General features: G+C 41.3%; 1 protein-coding gene across 8 annotated transcripts in view; it reads right to left on the reverse strand.

Annotated features, from left to right (window-relative positions):
* DLGAP1 (DLG associated protein 1) overlaps positions 1-16289 on the reverse strand; it is a 287890-nt gene that overhangs the window by 76024 nt on the left and 195577 nt on the right. For all 8 annotated transcript variants that reach the window (XM_083748326.1, XM_083748327.1, XM_083748324.1 and 5 more), the window contains one exon: positions 13111-13325. In XM_083748326.1, coding sequence (XP_083604452.1) covers positions 13111-13325 — 215 coding nt within the window. The remainder of the gene's footprint in view (positions 1-13110; positions 13326-16289) is intronic.

The raw sequence follows: 16289 nt of genomic DNA on the forward strand, positions 1-16289 counted from the left end.
TCCTGGGAGGCAGGATCCACAAAGCAGGTGGGCACGTCCAACGTCCAAGGAATGCATTGCCTGCAGGCAGTGCCACACATTCCTTGGAGTCCAGAAATGCCTCCTCAGCTGCTTCCCCACTGTCAGTGCAGGCACACCAGCACTACAGTGGCCAGCCTGTGCTGTGGTGGGTTATGGGGAGAGAGGGTGAGATGGAGAGAGGGTGAGAAGGCACTACTTCAAGGGATGAGGAGAAGGCTACAGGGAGGGAGGGAGGGAGGGAGGGAGGGAGGGGAAAGCAGCTCAGCCTCAATGGATCCTGACCTCATTCGGCTCTAGCCTCCTCCCTCAGTTTGCATTGGAAACAAAGCACAGGAAAGAAACGCTGAAATATTAGAAACATTTTTGTTTTTCTTAAAAACTTTTTCTCTGCATCTTGATTAAAACTTGGTAGGGCTGCAAAATGGCAGGCTAAAACTACTGCCCTGTAACTCATTCATCAGCTTTATCCATCTTCCCTATGTTGCAATGGCTTTGTTTTGTTTAGAACGTATTTGGGTGTCATCATGAAGGTGGATGGTAGGCTTGGTAGAGCTGCTGCATGGAGGCAGGATAAAGTTGCCACATCCAGTCTGTGGCTATTCGTCACCTGTTGGTCATATCCCATTCACTATTAACGATGGAATTATGGCTGGAAATGACCCAAATATATTCCAAACAAAAAAGGATTGCCACTGGGACAGAGGAAGGATTTAAATCTAAGCAAATTAAATTGCTGATTTAGTTTTTGTTTTAAATCAAGTTTTCCATTTGCAATTCATATATTTCCTGAACAAATATGCATACTAATTGTGCATTTTAAAATGTGCATACTAATCAGTGGCCATGACAAGTAAAAACATGTTTGTTTGCAATGCATTTCAAAAACCGTTGATCATTCTGCCCACTTGTCATTTCCGCTACAGAATTATATCTGGTTGGGGAGAAGAGGGGGAATTAATTGATTTCTGTTTGTCTCTCTCTCTTTTCCTGTGCACACATGCAAGTATACAAAGAATTAAGATAGGCACTGTATTATGGAGGTGGTCTGAACACATTTTATCTCTCCTGAAATGAAATCAGAACGCAGAAAATGTATATTCAAACTACTCCAACTCACTTTAAAATGACTGTCTGCCTTCACCCCAAGAAAATTGTCAAGTAATCATTTGAAGAGCCCAAAACTTTCCAGAAGTGCAGAACTTTCCAGAGCAACAAAAGACACAATAGCTGCATATGTCAATATGTGCACAGGACCCCTTTGCACAGGTGAGGATAATGGTGGCCACCAGTTCCATCAGCGGTGGGACCAGCCCATGTGATGCTCTCTTACATTCTTTTAACATATGGCTGGGTTCATCTGAACCCCCTAACTTTTAGGAGAACCAGTGTGAAAAAATTGGGCTTGAGAAGATGATTCACACCCAAGCTCATGACTTGAAATCCAGTTAAGGAGAACACTCCTCTAGGAAGAAGTCTGTGCAGTATGATGAATATGTATTCCACCGAATCTAATCACTGAACATACTATTCATTGAAGTCCTGCAAGAAAAGAGAGGCTAATGACTGATCCGATACCCAATGAAGGAAGAAATGTAGAGAAGAACCCTGTACAAAGCATTTATGGAACCACTCTTGACATTCAACTAGTATTTTGGTTTTTTTCCCTTACCATATTACTACAGCCACAAATATTTGACTAATTTCTTCAGTAGCTGCTCAATAGTCAAATGTTTAGCCCAAAGCTGAGCCTACAGGGGCATCTAATGTGGATTGTCAAGACGCAACAGCCACAGATATATGCCTGAATAATTCCCTGCTGTGGGTGTCTTTTGTGGGAGCCAATTACAAACATGCTGTCTAAAAGTATCCAGAGAGAAAACTGTTCTTGAAGCAGGAACATCACACTTTTGTTTAACCTTTAAAATCTGTTCTGTCTATCCTCCCTGGAATTGCGAGGGACCATCTGCTCATGTCTTAACTGCTCATCCTTTCAACACTCAGCATGCAGGTCAAACTATGGCAAATGCAGAATATGCCTCACAAGCACTTTAAAGGTATGCAGAAGAGGAGCATACTGTCCTGAATGTAAATAATGTAAACAAACATCTCAAAAGGAATGGCAAGAGTTACAAGGGAGCATTTACATTAAGGGGAAAACTACATGCAACTAAAGGCTGCTTTTTCTCTCCAGAGATGATATATGATATGATATAAAATATAGGGACTTGTATCTTTTATCTCTCAGATAAAAATAGTTTTGGAGAACTGTCTCCAATATGAAAGAACTCTCTCTCTCTCTCTCTCTCTCTCTGATTATCTGGCAGTTAGTACTGCAAACCTTCTGGAATAATATTTTGCTCTGATGCAAATAGTTCTAAAAACCAAGGTATAGATTTACAAAATTGAAAAAATAAGTTTTGTATCATGTTTTGTATTATGCTATAATTTTGTCAGTAACAAATGAAGGGAAAGGATTAATGGCTTCCAATGACCCTCCTGCAATTTGTACTTGAGGTTAAAGAACCTTCTGAAAGCAATCTATAAACTCCTCTACATGAAAACGTAAGAGATCTTTATCAACCCTCTTGGACCTTGACACAGACTTGTACTACACAGGTAACAACTTGCAACTTACATGCATTTAACTTGTGCACATTCAGCTTTATGCACTTGGCAATTTAAAAAAGGAAAGGGGGCAGGGTTCTGGGGAAAATGACTGGCAATTCCACCCAACATTGAAGCTAATGTGTTATGACCATGCACAATTTTGGCTTCATACACAATCCCTGGAACATTACCCCTGTGGAAGTTGAGAGTCGCACGTATTGCTATTTCACAAGAGAAAAATAAAAGCCCTACATGGAATCACCTTCCTTACGGTTGCATGGGAGATTTCAAGGAGAGACAGGAACAGAAGGGAAACAATTCCCGCCCCCATTTGTACCCCTTTGTTCAAATCAGTCTTCCCACTTCTCTTGTTTTATGCTACCTTCAAAAATACTCTCAATCTAGGTGTATTGCTTCTGTTCTTTTTAAGATGTGGCAGATGCTGGGCAAGCAACCTCTACCTTCTAGTGCTCTTACACTATACAGTGGTACCTCGGGTTAAGTACTTAATTCGTTCCGGAGGTCCGTACTTAATCTGAAACTGTTCTTAACTTGAAGCACCACTTTAGCTAATGGGCCCTTCCGCTGCTGCCGCACCCCCGCCACGCGATTTCTGTTCTCATCCTGAAGCAAAGTTCTTAACCTGAAGCACTATTTCTGGGTTAGCGGAGTCTGTAACCTGAAGCGTATGTAACCTGAACCATATGTAATCCGAGGTACCACTGTAATTAACTTTGGTGGATCATTTTATGGAACAAGAAGCTATTAAAGTTGCTTGCAATTAAAAGGACAACATCCCTCAATATTATTCTCTGTGTGATTTGGTCAGTGGGGGGTGGGGAATGAAACAAGGATCTTCAATATCCCAATCCCTTTGGAGTTAACTTTTATTTAACAATCCGTACTTTTACAGTTTTCACGAAGTCTTCCCCAGCCTTATGCCTTTCAGACATGTCAGCTGGGACTGATGGGAGATGTAGTCCATCTGAAGTCTGGGAAAGGCTGCACTAAAGGAAATTATATGGTGGCCATAAAGAAGCTCTTGTATAAAGTGTTATTTCAGCATTTAATTAAGCATTTAATGTATTTATTTCAAGTAACATTTTGTAAAGTATATCTGATACCACTAAGAAAAAAATATTATTCCATCTTCTTGGCAACATGAGGAAGATAAAAACCCAAGTTTTTATTGCTTGGAGCACTACAAAAACCTGCAAATATACTTGACCAGAGATCACAGAGCAGGCCAGTTTCCAAAATCATTGTCTATATAATGCCTTAGAGAGTCTGTACTGAATGATACCCATGCTCTCTTCAAACAAAAACTTTTCATGTCCCACTGCTAAAAAATCGCTACTTATTCATCTATTGTTTTGGTGTGCCTTAATAATTCAGCTGCATTATTTATGGTATTATTTAGTAATTATTTAAATATTTTACGTCAATGACAAATGCCATTTTGAAACTTCTCCTGAAAAACATTGTATTTGTTGAAGTAAAAAAGAAACAGCCCGGAACCAAAAATTATCTCAGCATACTAGGGGGAAATGTCACTTCAGTTTTAATTTGAGGAGGAATGAAAGCAAGATGCATGAGGTCCTGGGAGTTATTTTACACTTGCAATTCTTCAATTTTGCCAAACAAAAGATCACAAGAAGATCCTGAATTATTACTGAAAGGGGAGTTTGGCAGGCAAGTGCCTAATTAACACAGACTTCATTATCACTATTTTTGGTGTGAAAATAATAATAATAATAATGTCCTTGAACTTAATTCCAGGATTGTTTGCAGGGTAGTATTCCTGACAGGGTAAAGGTGAGCATGCACTAAGACATTATTCAAAATTGCATCAAAGCAAAATATTATTGCTGAAGATTTGCAGTGCTACCTGCCAGATATGCAGAGAGAGAGAGAGAGAGAGAGAGAGAGAGAGACAGACGTAGAGTTCTTTCATATTAGAGACAGCTCTCAAAACATGTAAAGTACAGAGAGCTTCCCTGTCACCCTGCTGAGTAAAAAACAAACATGGCTGCCAATCTGGTTTCATTAAAATAAAAAAGAGGTTTCAGGGATTGTTCTGGACAAGGCTGCAAGGGCTCACAGATGACAAAATCAATTAAAATTAGCTGGACTCTGTGGACTCCCATAGGCATAGCTTTGGGATCACAAGCAATAGCCTTACCAGGTATTATGGTATGTCAGGATAATAGCCCTGACAACCGAAGATTATTTACAGTTTCATTTCTTTTCAAAGCCAGTTTTAAAATCCTTTAAACAACCAATAATATTTTTGTTTTTTGTGATCTTTGTTTAGCAATATCAAGGAATTTTCTAGTTTGTATATGAAGTGGGTGGTTACACTACTGGATAACACCCACTTCATATACAAACTAGAAAATTCTTGAATATTTTTTAAAACTCTTTTTAAAAAGCAAATACTGTAACAAATACCACATACCACTCTGCAAAGAATATAAATGTATTACAGTGCTTGAAAATTAATACTGTGCCTGCTGCTATGGTTGCTAATCAGAAAAATACATTTATGGTCAGATATTGTTTTCAGCGCAGCCACCAATGCTTCAGCCATGTAAAAATGTTAGAAATCAAAATTTCTAGCATCCTGTTTTCTTGGATCTCAGCTGACTTTTTGATCTCATTCTATATCTGCATATTGTTACAGAACTGTGGGTGCTAAATGCTTGGGTTTAATAAATGTTCGGATTTAATTGGTATGTTAGGACTTGTAATAGCTCATGTGGATTTGAGATGTGGTTTAGCTACTGTTAATATGTGAATAACCTAGGCACACTTCCTGGGTTGTGTGTTGGACATTATAATCCCATAGAATCAACAAGTGTAGCAGCTTATTAACTCAGGTAATTTCCTCGTGAGGTGACCCCTTGGAGATAAGCCATTTTGTTGTTGTTTAGTCGTTTAGTCATGTCCGGCTCTTCGTGACCCCATGGACCAGAGCACGCCAGGCACTCCTGTCTTCCACTGCCTCCCGCAGTTTGGTCAGACTCATGTTTGTGGCTTCGAGAACACTGTCCAACCATCTCGTCCTCTGTCGTCATCTTCTCCTTGTGCCCTCAATCTTTCCCAACATCAGGGTCTTTTCCAGGGAGTCTTCTCTTCTCATGAGGTGGCCAAAGTATTGGAGCCTCAGCTTCACGATCTGTCCTTCCAGTGAGCACTCAGGGCTGATTTCCTTAAGAATGGATGCGTTTGATCTTCTTGCAGTCCATGGGACTCTCAAGAGTCTCCTCCAGCACCATAATTCAAAAGCATCAATTCTTCGGCGATCAGCCTTCTTTATGGTCCAGCTCTCACTTCTATACATCACTACTGGGAAAACCATGGCTTTAACTATACGGACCTTTGTTGGCAAGGTGATGTCTCCGCTTTTTAAGATGCTGTCTAGGTTTGCCATCGCCTTTCTCCCAAGGAGCAGGCGTTTTTTAATTTCATGACTGCTGTCACCATCTGCAGATATCATGGAGCCCAAGAAAGTAAAATCTCTCACTGCCTCCATTTCTTCCCCTTCTATTTGCCAGGAGGTGATGGGACCAGTGGTCATGATCTTCGTTTTTTTGATGTTGATGTTTGATGTTCAGACCATATTTTGCGCTCTCCTCTTTCACCCTCATTAAAAGGTTCTTTAATTCCTCCTCACTTTCTGCCATCAAGGTTGTGTCATCTGCATATCTGAGGTTGTTGATATTTCTTCCGGCGATCTTCATTTCGGCTTGGGATTCATCCAGGCCAGCCTTTCGCATGATGAATTCTGCATATAAGTTAAATAACCAGGGAGACAGTATACAGCCTTGCCGTACTCCTTTCCCAATTTTGAACCAATTAGTTGTTCCATATCCAGTTCTAACTGTAGCTTCTTGTCCCACATAGAGATTTCTCAGGAGACAGATGAGGTGATCAGGCACTTCCATTTCTTTAAGAACTTGCCATAGTTTGCTGTGGTCGACACAGTCAAAGGCTTTTGCATAGTCAATGAAGCAGAAGTAGATGTCTTTCTGGAACTCTCTAGCTTTCTCCATAATCCAGTGCATGTTTGCAATTTGGTCTCTGGTTCCTCTGCCCCTTCGAAATCCAGCTTGCACTTCTGGGAGTTCTCGGTCCACATACTGCTTAAGCCTGCCTTGGAGAATTTTAAGCATAACCTTGCTAGTGTGTGAAATGAGTGCAAATGTGCGGTAGTTGGAGCATTCTTTGGCACTGCCCTTCTTGGGGATTGGGATGTAGACTGATCTTCTCCAATCCTCTGGCAACTGCTGAGTTTTCCAAATTTACTGGCATATTCAGTGTAGCACCTTAACAGCATCATCTTTTAAAATTTTAAATAGTTCTGCTGGAATATCATCACTTCCACTGGCCTTGTTATTAGCAGTGCTTTCTAAAGCCCATTTGACTTCACTCTCCAGGATGTCTGGCTCAAGGTCAGCAACCACACTACCTGGGGTATAGGAGATATCCATTTCTTTCTGGTATAGTTCCTCTGTGTATTCTTGCCACCTCTTCTTGATGTCTTCTGCTTCTGTTAGGTCCTTTCCACTTTTGTCTTTTATTATGGTAATCTTTGTACGAAATGTTCCTTTCATATCTCCAATTTTCTTGAACAGATCTCTGGTTTTCCCCATTCTATTGTTTTCCTCTATTTCTTTGCATTGCTCATTTAAGAAGGCCTTCTTGTCTCTCCTTGCTATTTTTTTGGAAATCTGCATTCAATTTCCTGTATCTTTCACTATCTCCCTCACATTTTGCTTGCCTTCTCTCCCTCACTATTTGTAAGGCCTCGTTGGACAGCCACTTTGCTTTCTTGCATTTCCTTTTCATTGGGATGGTTTTAGTTGCTGCCACCTGTATAATGTTACGAGCCTCCATCCATAATTCTTCAGGCACTCTGTCCACCAAATCTAAATCCTTAAACCTGTTCCTCACTTCCACTGTGTATTCATAAGGGATTTGACTTACCGGTAGATTGTATCTTACCGGCCCAGTGGTTTTTCCTGTTTTCTTCAGTTTAAAGGCAGTGATCCATGAAGGGGATAAGCCATTTAGGCAACACAAAGGGATGAAAAGGGCAAATCTCATTTGCAAATGTATTGGTTTCCTCCCTCTCTCAAGGGCTAAGTGTGAATAGGTGAGACAAGCTAATCCACTCTAGTAATGAGCTCTAGCACATCAAAGGAGGGATATTCCCCTGGGTTAAAAGAGAGACCAGAATTTAGGAGAGCGCAGAAGCTATGGGGTTAGGGCTGGGGTAATATAACCAGCAAGCACAGAGGGAACCATTATGGTGGGTTGTGCCCTGCAGTGCAAGAGAGGTTGCGGAGAAAGAATGGTGCTGGGCTTATTGTTGCCGCCATGATTTCCTCCACTGAAAGCTCCAGGTTGTATATATGTGTAAATAAGCCATATATCAGAAAGACATTAGCCTTTGCATAATTTTTCAAAGGAAACACTAACCCTCAGTCGCATGCCTGCCACCTCTATAATTTCATCCAGCTGCTAGGGAGATATTGGGGTGGCTTGTAACACTATGTTCATATTTGCTTGGGCAAGTACAGCAGCATCTCCATGGAAATATATACTTCACAATGTATTTCTCACAAGCAGAAGACTGAAGAAGAAGAAAACTCTTGCATTTTCAGAATTTCAATAATGCATAAATGAACAGGGGTCTTGAATGCTACGCGGCCTATGCCTCACTGCCTCAAGAAGCCCTGCCCACAGCCACAGCCTGCTTAAAGATCTCCCTGCCCAACCGTTTTAGCTAATTGCTAGAGAGATGGTGGCAGTAGAAACAGAGGATTCCTATTCACTTGGCCCTGCAGCCTCTGCTACCCACTACCCCCCCCCCCAAGCCAACTAGTAAGCATAGGGATTTTGGCAGCCATGCTTTCCCCTCCTGATGGATTCATGAACATTTTTAACCAGGCTGCTAAATTGGAAGTTTCTCTCCAACTTACAATAGGCCCTGCAAATCCTAAAGAAGCCCTTCTTATACCATTGGCTCACCTAAGATTTTTTTTTAATGGGTTCTGCTACACACTTTAACCTAATGCTAACACCAAACATAGCATCCATTTCTTGAGCACCTTGCCAAAGTGGGGGGGGGGCATCTGCCCCTGGGTGATGATCATTTACAATCATGGGTCCAGTGAGGTCTTCCTTAAGGAGAATTCTTTGGGGGGAGGCATGTACAGTACATTAAATGTACTGCATAATATGTATGCAGCCCATGTCTTTTCAGATGGTCTGCTGGCAACCAATCTGTTGCCTTTTGCATAATTATCAAGAATTCTTTTGACTGACTACTAGGTGAAAATAATATAGTTCTGGTCTTTGTTCATTGTGTCGAAGAAGGCATTAGTAGCCATGATTGCCCCCTAAAGTGTGCTGATTTTGTGGGATGGCTTTTAATGGGTAGGACAGGATATATTAACTGCAATTTATCCCTCCAGGCACCCATGTGTGTGGGTTGAACAGAGTTTCAAAATTCCATCCTTGGAAGCAAAATTAAAAACATAGGAATTAGGTTGTAAAACCTTGTTTTGAGCAAGTCCAGCTATGAATTAAACTGGCTTCTGCCTTCTTACCCCACTTCACAAAGAATCAGACAACAGCCTGGGAAGTAAGTGTAAAAATATGACTTACTTACTTATAATCTTGCATTGCTCCACAGCCATGACAGCAGTAAAAACCATGCAGGTAAAATACTTATATTTACAGTGTAACAAACTTCAGGTATGTGCCCAAAGCTGGAGCAAGTCTACATCCAGTGCTGGTCAAAGGAAGAGAGAGAGGAACAGGAAGTACTATACAGTGGTACCTCTAGTTGCGAACGGGATCCGTTCCGGAGGCCCATTCACAACGTGAAAAGCCCGCAACCTGAAGTGCCATATCTGCACTGGTGTGATTTGGTTTTTGTGCACATGCGTGAAGCACGATTTAGCGCTACTGCGCATGCATGAGTGGCGAAACCCGGAAGTAACCCTTTCCGGTACTTCCCGGTTGCTGTGGGACGCAACCTGAAAAAAAGTAACATGAAGCAAACATAACATGAGGTATGACTGTACCCTCCTTCCTCTCCAGAAGAGGAGGGGAAATTACATCATACAGAGCCCTCTATGCCAACTGGATTTCTATGGTCTGAATACCTGCCTATCAGAAATACAGCTCTGTGGACTTAGACCCTTCTCATGCTAACTAGCAAGTATATAAATTTCTTAGGTTTGGCTGCTAATCTCCCACAGCTTTTTATGTTACCCCTATAAATTCATATATATTAATAAAGAGTGCCTTTTTTTAGGAAATAGTTTCAGACATAATTTTGTTAATGCTGGTTAACATGCTTTGCTCTTCTATTTATATAATGAACCCCCCCCCAAGGTAACTAATTTTTTAATCCTGGACAGATTTTTTTCCAAATCAATTTTAATTATAACAGCTTTCTTGTTTGAAAAACATTTAAAAAACACCACCACAGGCAAATTCTGCCAGCTGAAAGAAAGGAACAACTTCTCATTTCCTAGTAGGATAATAGGAGCAGAGCAGCGGAGGTGTGGATTTCATGATCAGAGCAAGCTGTGTTTTATTCAGAATTTTAACCACAACGTTCAAAATGTGTTCTTTAACCACATGGAAACGATGGCATGGTGAACAGCTTGTAGGAGGGAGATTGTGAGGTAGGATTAGAAAGGGATGGGGGTGAAATTCAGGAGAAACAGCCTCTCCTTATATAAGTTGACTATTGCAGAGCTCTGATTTTATATTTTGCTACTCATATATAAAGCAGCAACAATACAGAAATTTTCTGTTTTCCCACCATTCCCCAAAAAGAATGAACAAGAAGAACAACTGGATGGGTGGGAAAGCATGACATTTAGTACCTTTATGGGGCAGAAATTACCGTAAGAGCAGGACGGAATATTCCTACAGTGGATGAAAAAAAAATATGAAAAAAATGTGGGTTCTTTACTCATTGCTTAACTTTTTTTTTAAGTATTAAAAGGACAGAGAGGGCAGTGTACAATAAAACACTGCCCATCCAAAGTCTTACAGTAATTGTACTTGTAATATATCTAATACATTGACTTCTAACTGGGAAAGTAAGATCCAACCCCAGTGGATTTAGGAAGTTCTGTGAACAAATGATAAGAACTATGCATGATTTGTCCCCTCTTTTGAGATCAAGAAGGGATGCTCCATTTGTGTGTGGCAGAATCTTCTCAATGGAAGCCTAACTCATAAGGAATGAGAACCAGAAAAAGCATTCAAGTCCAAACAGAGTATAGAACATGAGTCGGCAAACTAAGGCCTGGGGGCTGGATCTGGCCCACGGACGTTCCAGGAATCGCCGCATGGATTGGCGTGGGGATTCTGATTGTTCGGGCTGCACCATTTCTTCCCCCTCTCACTCACACACACCACGGCGGCGCCTCCTCCCTCCCTCCTCCTGGCTTCTCCTCACCCTGCCTAGAGGAGGAAGGGGGCTGGACTTTGTTGAGCTGCGGTTGGCTGACTGCCATTTTAAGCAGCCCCTTTCCAGAGCCAGCCCTTTTGCGCTGCTCATTGTCCCGCTGCCGCCAGCCCCTGCTGCTCGCAAGGCACAGGTAAGCAGCCACTGGGGCTCGTCCAGTGCTGTGGAGAAGGGAGAGGAGAGTCGGGGGGATTCCCCCCCCAATATAGTCCAGCCCTCCACAAGGTCTGAGGGACAGTGGACCCCTGCGGAAAAGGTTTGCTGACCCCTGGACTACAGAATATAAGGTTTCTGGAAGTATTCCCTCTACGCTCATAGCTGCAGAGTATACTTCTGTTCAGCATAGCCATCTTTCCTAGAATCTATTCTGGGCACCATGTGCTTCACTGTTGGGCATTTTTGATTACCATCTTTTTCAAAATGGACAACTTCGTGCCATGCAAAATGGCCTGAATAATATTCTGCTTTACTCTGTTTTGGGAGAATACCCAACCTGAAACATTGCAGAGCCTTATGGCATGCTTCTTAATCATTAGGTAGAGTGAGGAGGTCAAAGAGGTGCTGGAAGCCATCCATCCAGACTGTGCCCCCTAAGCTAGTCTCTGCCCTCAGAAAGATGTTGTCTTGTTGCTAATGTTGAAATGTTTCAAATGCCAATCTGATCAGCTTCTGTACCTGGAATGCAGGGAAGGGATCTTGTCCGTTGCCCAAGGCAGCAAAATGTCTCAGGTCAGCCATGCCCAAGAAAATAGACAGCTGTCAGCAAACAGCTACCTTAACTCACACAGCACAAACTAGAGAAACAAGGTTAGCAGTATAAGGCATGAAAGCCAAATTTAGCTTCCTAAAGTTTCCTCCTCAGTGGGCTGATTCACCATGGGCTGATTCACTTCAGTCTCATGGTGAAAAGAGGAAAAAGCTGGGATAATCTGAACGTACAGGACTTGTCTTTCTTAAATTCCTCCTACCAGAAGAGGGAAGCTGATCATCCTGAACATTTGTCTCTAGGGTCAAGGGTACAACAGTTTTTTTAAAAAAGTATTTTTTAAAGTGCTTCTGCCTACAGCCTACGTTAAACCTAAAATGTGAAGTGTTAATTTTATTCATTTATAAAACGAGCTCAAGTGGATCCTTTGAGGCAGCTTACAGTCACAAACTGAAAACATAATGCAGCCATCTACAAACATAACAGAGCAACATAGGGGAAGATTAAACCATTTCAAAAAGCTATAGAGGGGGCTGTCCACCAGGTCTTTCAAGGTAGGAAATTCTACAGCCTGAGTGCTGCAAAGGCCTCTATCAACTGCTAAGGCATCTATTCTGATTCCCAGGCAACTGCAGTGCACAGCAAAGCCTTGGACAAACGATAACAGTATAAAAATGCAAACACAATTGAACCAACCTGTATATCATTTATGTGACTTATCAAGGCGCTGTGATTTGATATAACCAAGCTGGGTGCGCATACACAACATATACTATAACACCCAAGTAAGAGGTAATTTTTAGGGGTGGTATGCTGCTGTCTAACAGGCCTAGAATACATAGGATTAGGTCTAATTTCACATTCCTTACTCATGCTAAGTTCTGCTTAGTAGAAATGGTATCAAAGGGTTTCAGAGTGTGGCAGACCCCACCTCCCTACCTCTGCAAGGTATTATGACACCTAGTCTGAAATATACTGAAACGTAGAGTATTGGTAAGGCAGGCATACCAACACATAGTTGGAACACCATAGTTGATACCTCCTACTCACATGGGCGTAGCCAGGACGTTTTTTAGGGGGGCAGAACTGACATGATTGGTCAGTTAGTTAAATATTTCTACTGTTTTACTTTATCTGGGGGGACAGCTCCCCCCGCCCCCCCTTGGCTATGCCCACGCCTACTCAATCCCTATTTGCTAGTGCAGAAATGTTATTGAATTGGTCATAGTTTGAATTTCACTATTGTTAATAATGGTTCTTTCTTAAAATGTCTCACTTGAGAGTGGTGAGTTCTGTAAGCGATGGCTGGGTGGCCTTGAGATAACTCTCCCTTCGTGCAGCAATCTTTGGAGATGGCTTTGGGCTCGTGTCTGAGTCCCCACTGTCTTCATCCCCCATGGCTTTGATGTAACTGCCACTACGCATTCGCCGGCATGGGATCTCATCATCTTTGCCATGTGGAGTATACCCAGACCATTCATCTTGAGGAACCTGTAATACAAATAAAATGCAATGATTTTTTAAAAATTCCTCTGTATAATATATATGGATTTTTTAAAATTTTGAAATAAAGTTAAAAAGACAGGCGACAAAAAGGAAGAGCACACCTAACAGTATATCAAGTTAACTAATTTTGGGAAGAAAGAGAACTGACTACAGCCCTTAATATATCATGATGGAGCTTGTGCAGCATTTAGAGCAAAACTAAAGAGAAGCACACTAAATATAGAGTATTCACTTGTAGAAATAATGCAGCCAAATAATATTAAGGGGAAAATGTACATATAAGCAGTTGTATATAATTGGAAAATGATCAAATGCTTGAAGTGCCTTCACATAGGAAAAAAACGAAAACAATCCAGAAACCCTGGCATTGTAACATCTTTAAAAACTGAGAGCAAGTTTATTTATATGACTTTACTGCTCTTTAGAAGGTTGTTTGGGAGTCCTCTAATTGTGTGCTCTACATGACTGCTGTTGCAAACAATTGCTTCAGAAGGTCTTTATGCAGGAATCCCATGTAATTAGACCCCAAATGATGAAGAAGCATAGTTTTATTAGAAATTAAAGGGAATATGGAGAAATTCCTCCTGGTAAAAAACAACCATGCACTGTTGGACATTCCCACCAAAAGTGAAAGTACGAACATATCTAGCCACATACCCTTCCAACAATACTGATGTTATATATATTGGATGAAGCCTTGCAGGGCTAATGTAGCACTTACTGACAACCTTGTACTGCTCTTCCTTCGTATTTTTATTGTTTGACTTGGCTGCAAAATAGGTCCAGATACAACACCATCTTATTCCAAAGATTCACTCAAGTCATTTCCCTATGCTCCCACATAGGATGGATTGTCATCTGCAAACGGCATTTGGAGGGTATTATAAATAGATTATGTCAGAGCTTTAGCTGAAGAAACAGCAGCTTCTGGGAAGGATTCAAAAGAAGTGAGTGGGTGCTTGGTTGCCTGCTGGATACGAGTCTAGCTAAGAAAGTGACGTAATTGCAGGTACTGCTACAAAGACAGAGAAAATTGGCTTAGCTTTTCTCAAGACCTGTATAGGAGAGATTTCCCTTTATCCAATAAATCAAACAATCCTTATCCTCTCACAACTATTCAAGTGTGACGCACTTGGAGACTGTTGTGTGCTGCACGGGATGATGCAGAACTGACATTAGCAGAGATAATTCCTCTTCTTTCTCGGTTTATAACAAAATTCGGTCATATTGAAAGAAGAGCTACTTTGTATGCAAGAGGAGTGCTTGCAAAATATAGGCCCGGTTTGCAAATAGTGCTAAACCAAACCATGGCAAATGTGTGGGTGCTTCCTCCAGTCCTGCTGCTGCTCTGTCTGGGTCTATGCCACGTCATGTCGAAACCAGGGCTCATGAGCCAGGCAGCACTGGGTAGCACAGTGGCAGGGGTATGGGAACGTGCTGCAGCAGCAATCCTAAGTCCAGAAATCTACATGTTTGCTCATTGTGCTAAGCCATAGTTTGGCTTAGTGTTACCTGTAAACTGTAAATGTTACAGTTCTGGATGCACTAAAAAAACTCTGGACTGTTCTTTGGAATTATAGAACATGCAATTCTTGTACAATATGACTCTCCAATACATGTGTGGAAGATTTCCTTAAAAAACAAAATAATTGAGTAGCCGCAGCTTTCATTAGCCAGTTCTTACATGGAGACTTATAATGCTTTTTACACAAAATAGTTAATTTATAAAAATTTTGGTTAAGCAGATAAGATATGAAGATTCTAGTAATCCAAAAGCTACATCAGTCTGGCATTCCAATATCTTAGCTGCTGCTTCTATCAGCCAGGAACCACTTCACAATCTTGGAGAGGCTATGGAGAGGCAATGGGATGCTCCCTAGCAGCTGTAGCCATCACCACCTCCATTGTCAGGGAGAAGCACCGGCTCATCCTCCTGCTGTACTCAGCATCAGCGGTGCTGGTGGAGGAAACAGGGATATTCCTGGATCAAATCAGAAGCTGGGATGGCTTTTGTAACTCTGGGACTGTCCCTGAAAAATCAGGACACTTGGATGAAACGGTCAAATCAGCTATGATTAAATGGGCACAAGACATTGGTCATAACATTATGTTTGCTGACTGGGAACGGTTATGGACCACCGGTGTGAAATTCATGGCATGTAATGCCTTGAAAGAAAATATTATGAAAATGATTTATAGGTGGTACATGACACCAGTCAAGCTTGCAAAAATATATCATTTGCCTGACAATAAGTGTTGGAAATGTAAGGAAACTGAGGGAATCATTCTTTCACCTCTGGTGGATGTGCCCAAAGGTTAAGGCTTTCTGGGAAATGATCTATAATGAACTGAAAAAGGTATTTAAGTATACCTTCCTTAAGAAACCAGAGGCCTTTCTCTTGGGCATTGTCGGCCAGATGGTGTTAAAGAAGGATAGAACTTTCTTTATGTATGCAACAACAGCAGCAAGAGTACTCATCGCAAAGTACTGGAAGACACAAGATTTGCCCACCCTGGAAGAATGGCAGATGCAATTGATAGACTACATGGAACTGGCAGAAATGACTGGCAGAATCCGAGACACGGGAGAAGAGCAAACGGAAGAGGATTGGAAGAAATTTAAAGACTATCTGCAAAAACATTGCAAACTATTTGAATGTTAAATGTGATGCAGGATATAAAGATAGTGCGGCATTAGTGACATAGTTGAAAGGAATATGCAAAGATGTTTTATGAGTAATAAGTAAAGAAATATAGCAAAATTAATTAATGTTAAAATGATGGGGGATTAGAAGTTAAGTGGTTAGTAGCGGTAATGGTTAATTTAAAAGAAAATAAGCAATATTAAAACTAGTCAAAATAGAGGAAGGATTTGCTGAAAATAAATTAGAAATTGGAATACAGAAAGGGGAGGTGTGAGGAAGTCGGGAAAGTAAGCTACAAGAAATT

The sequence above is a fragment of the Podarcis gaigeae genome (genome assembly GCF_964106915.1).
Source record: "Podarcis gaigeae genome assembly, chromosome: 7".
In the NCBI taxonomy this organism is placed as follows: Eukaryota; Metazoa; Chordata; class Lepidosauria; order Squamata; family Lacertidae; genus Podarcis; species Podarcis gaigeae.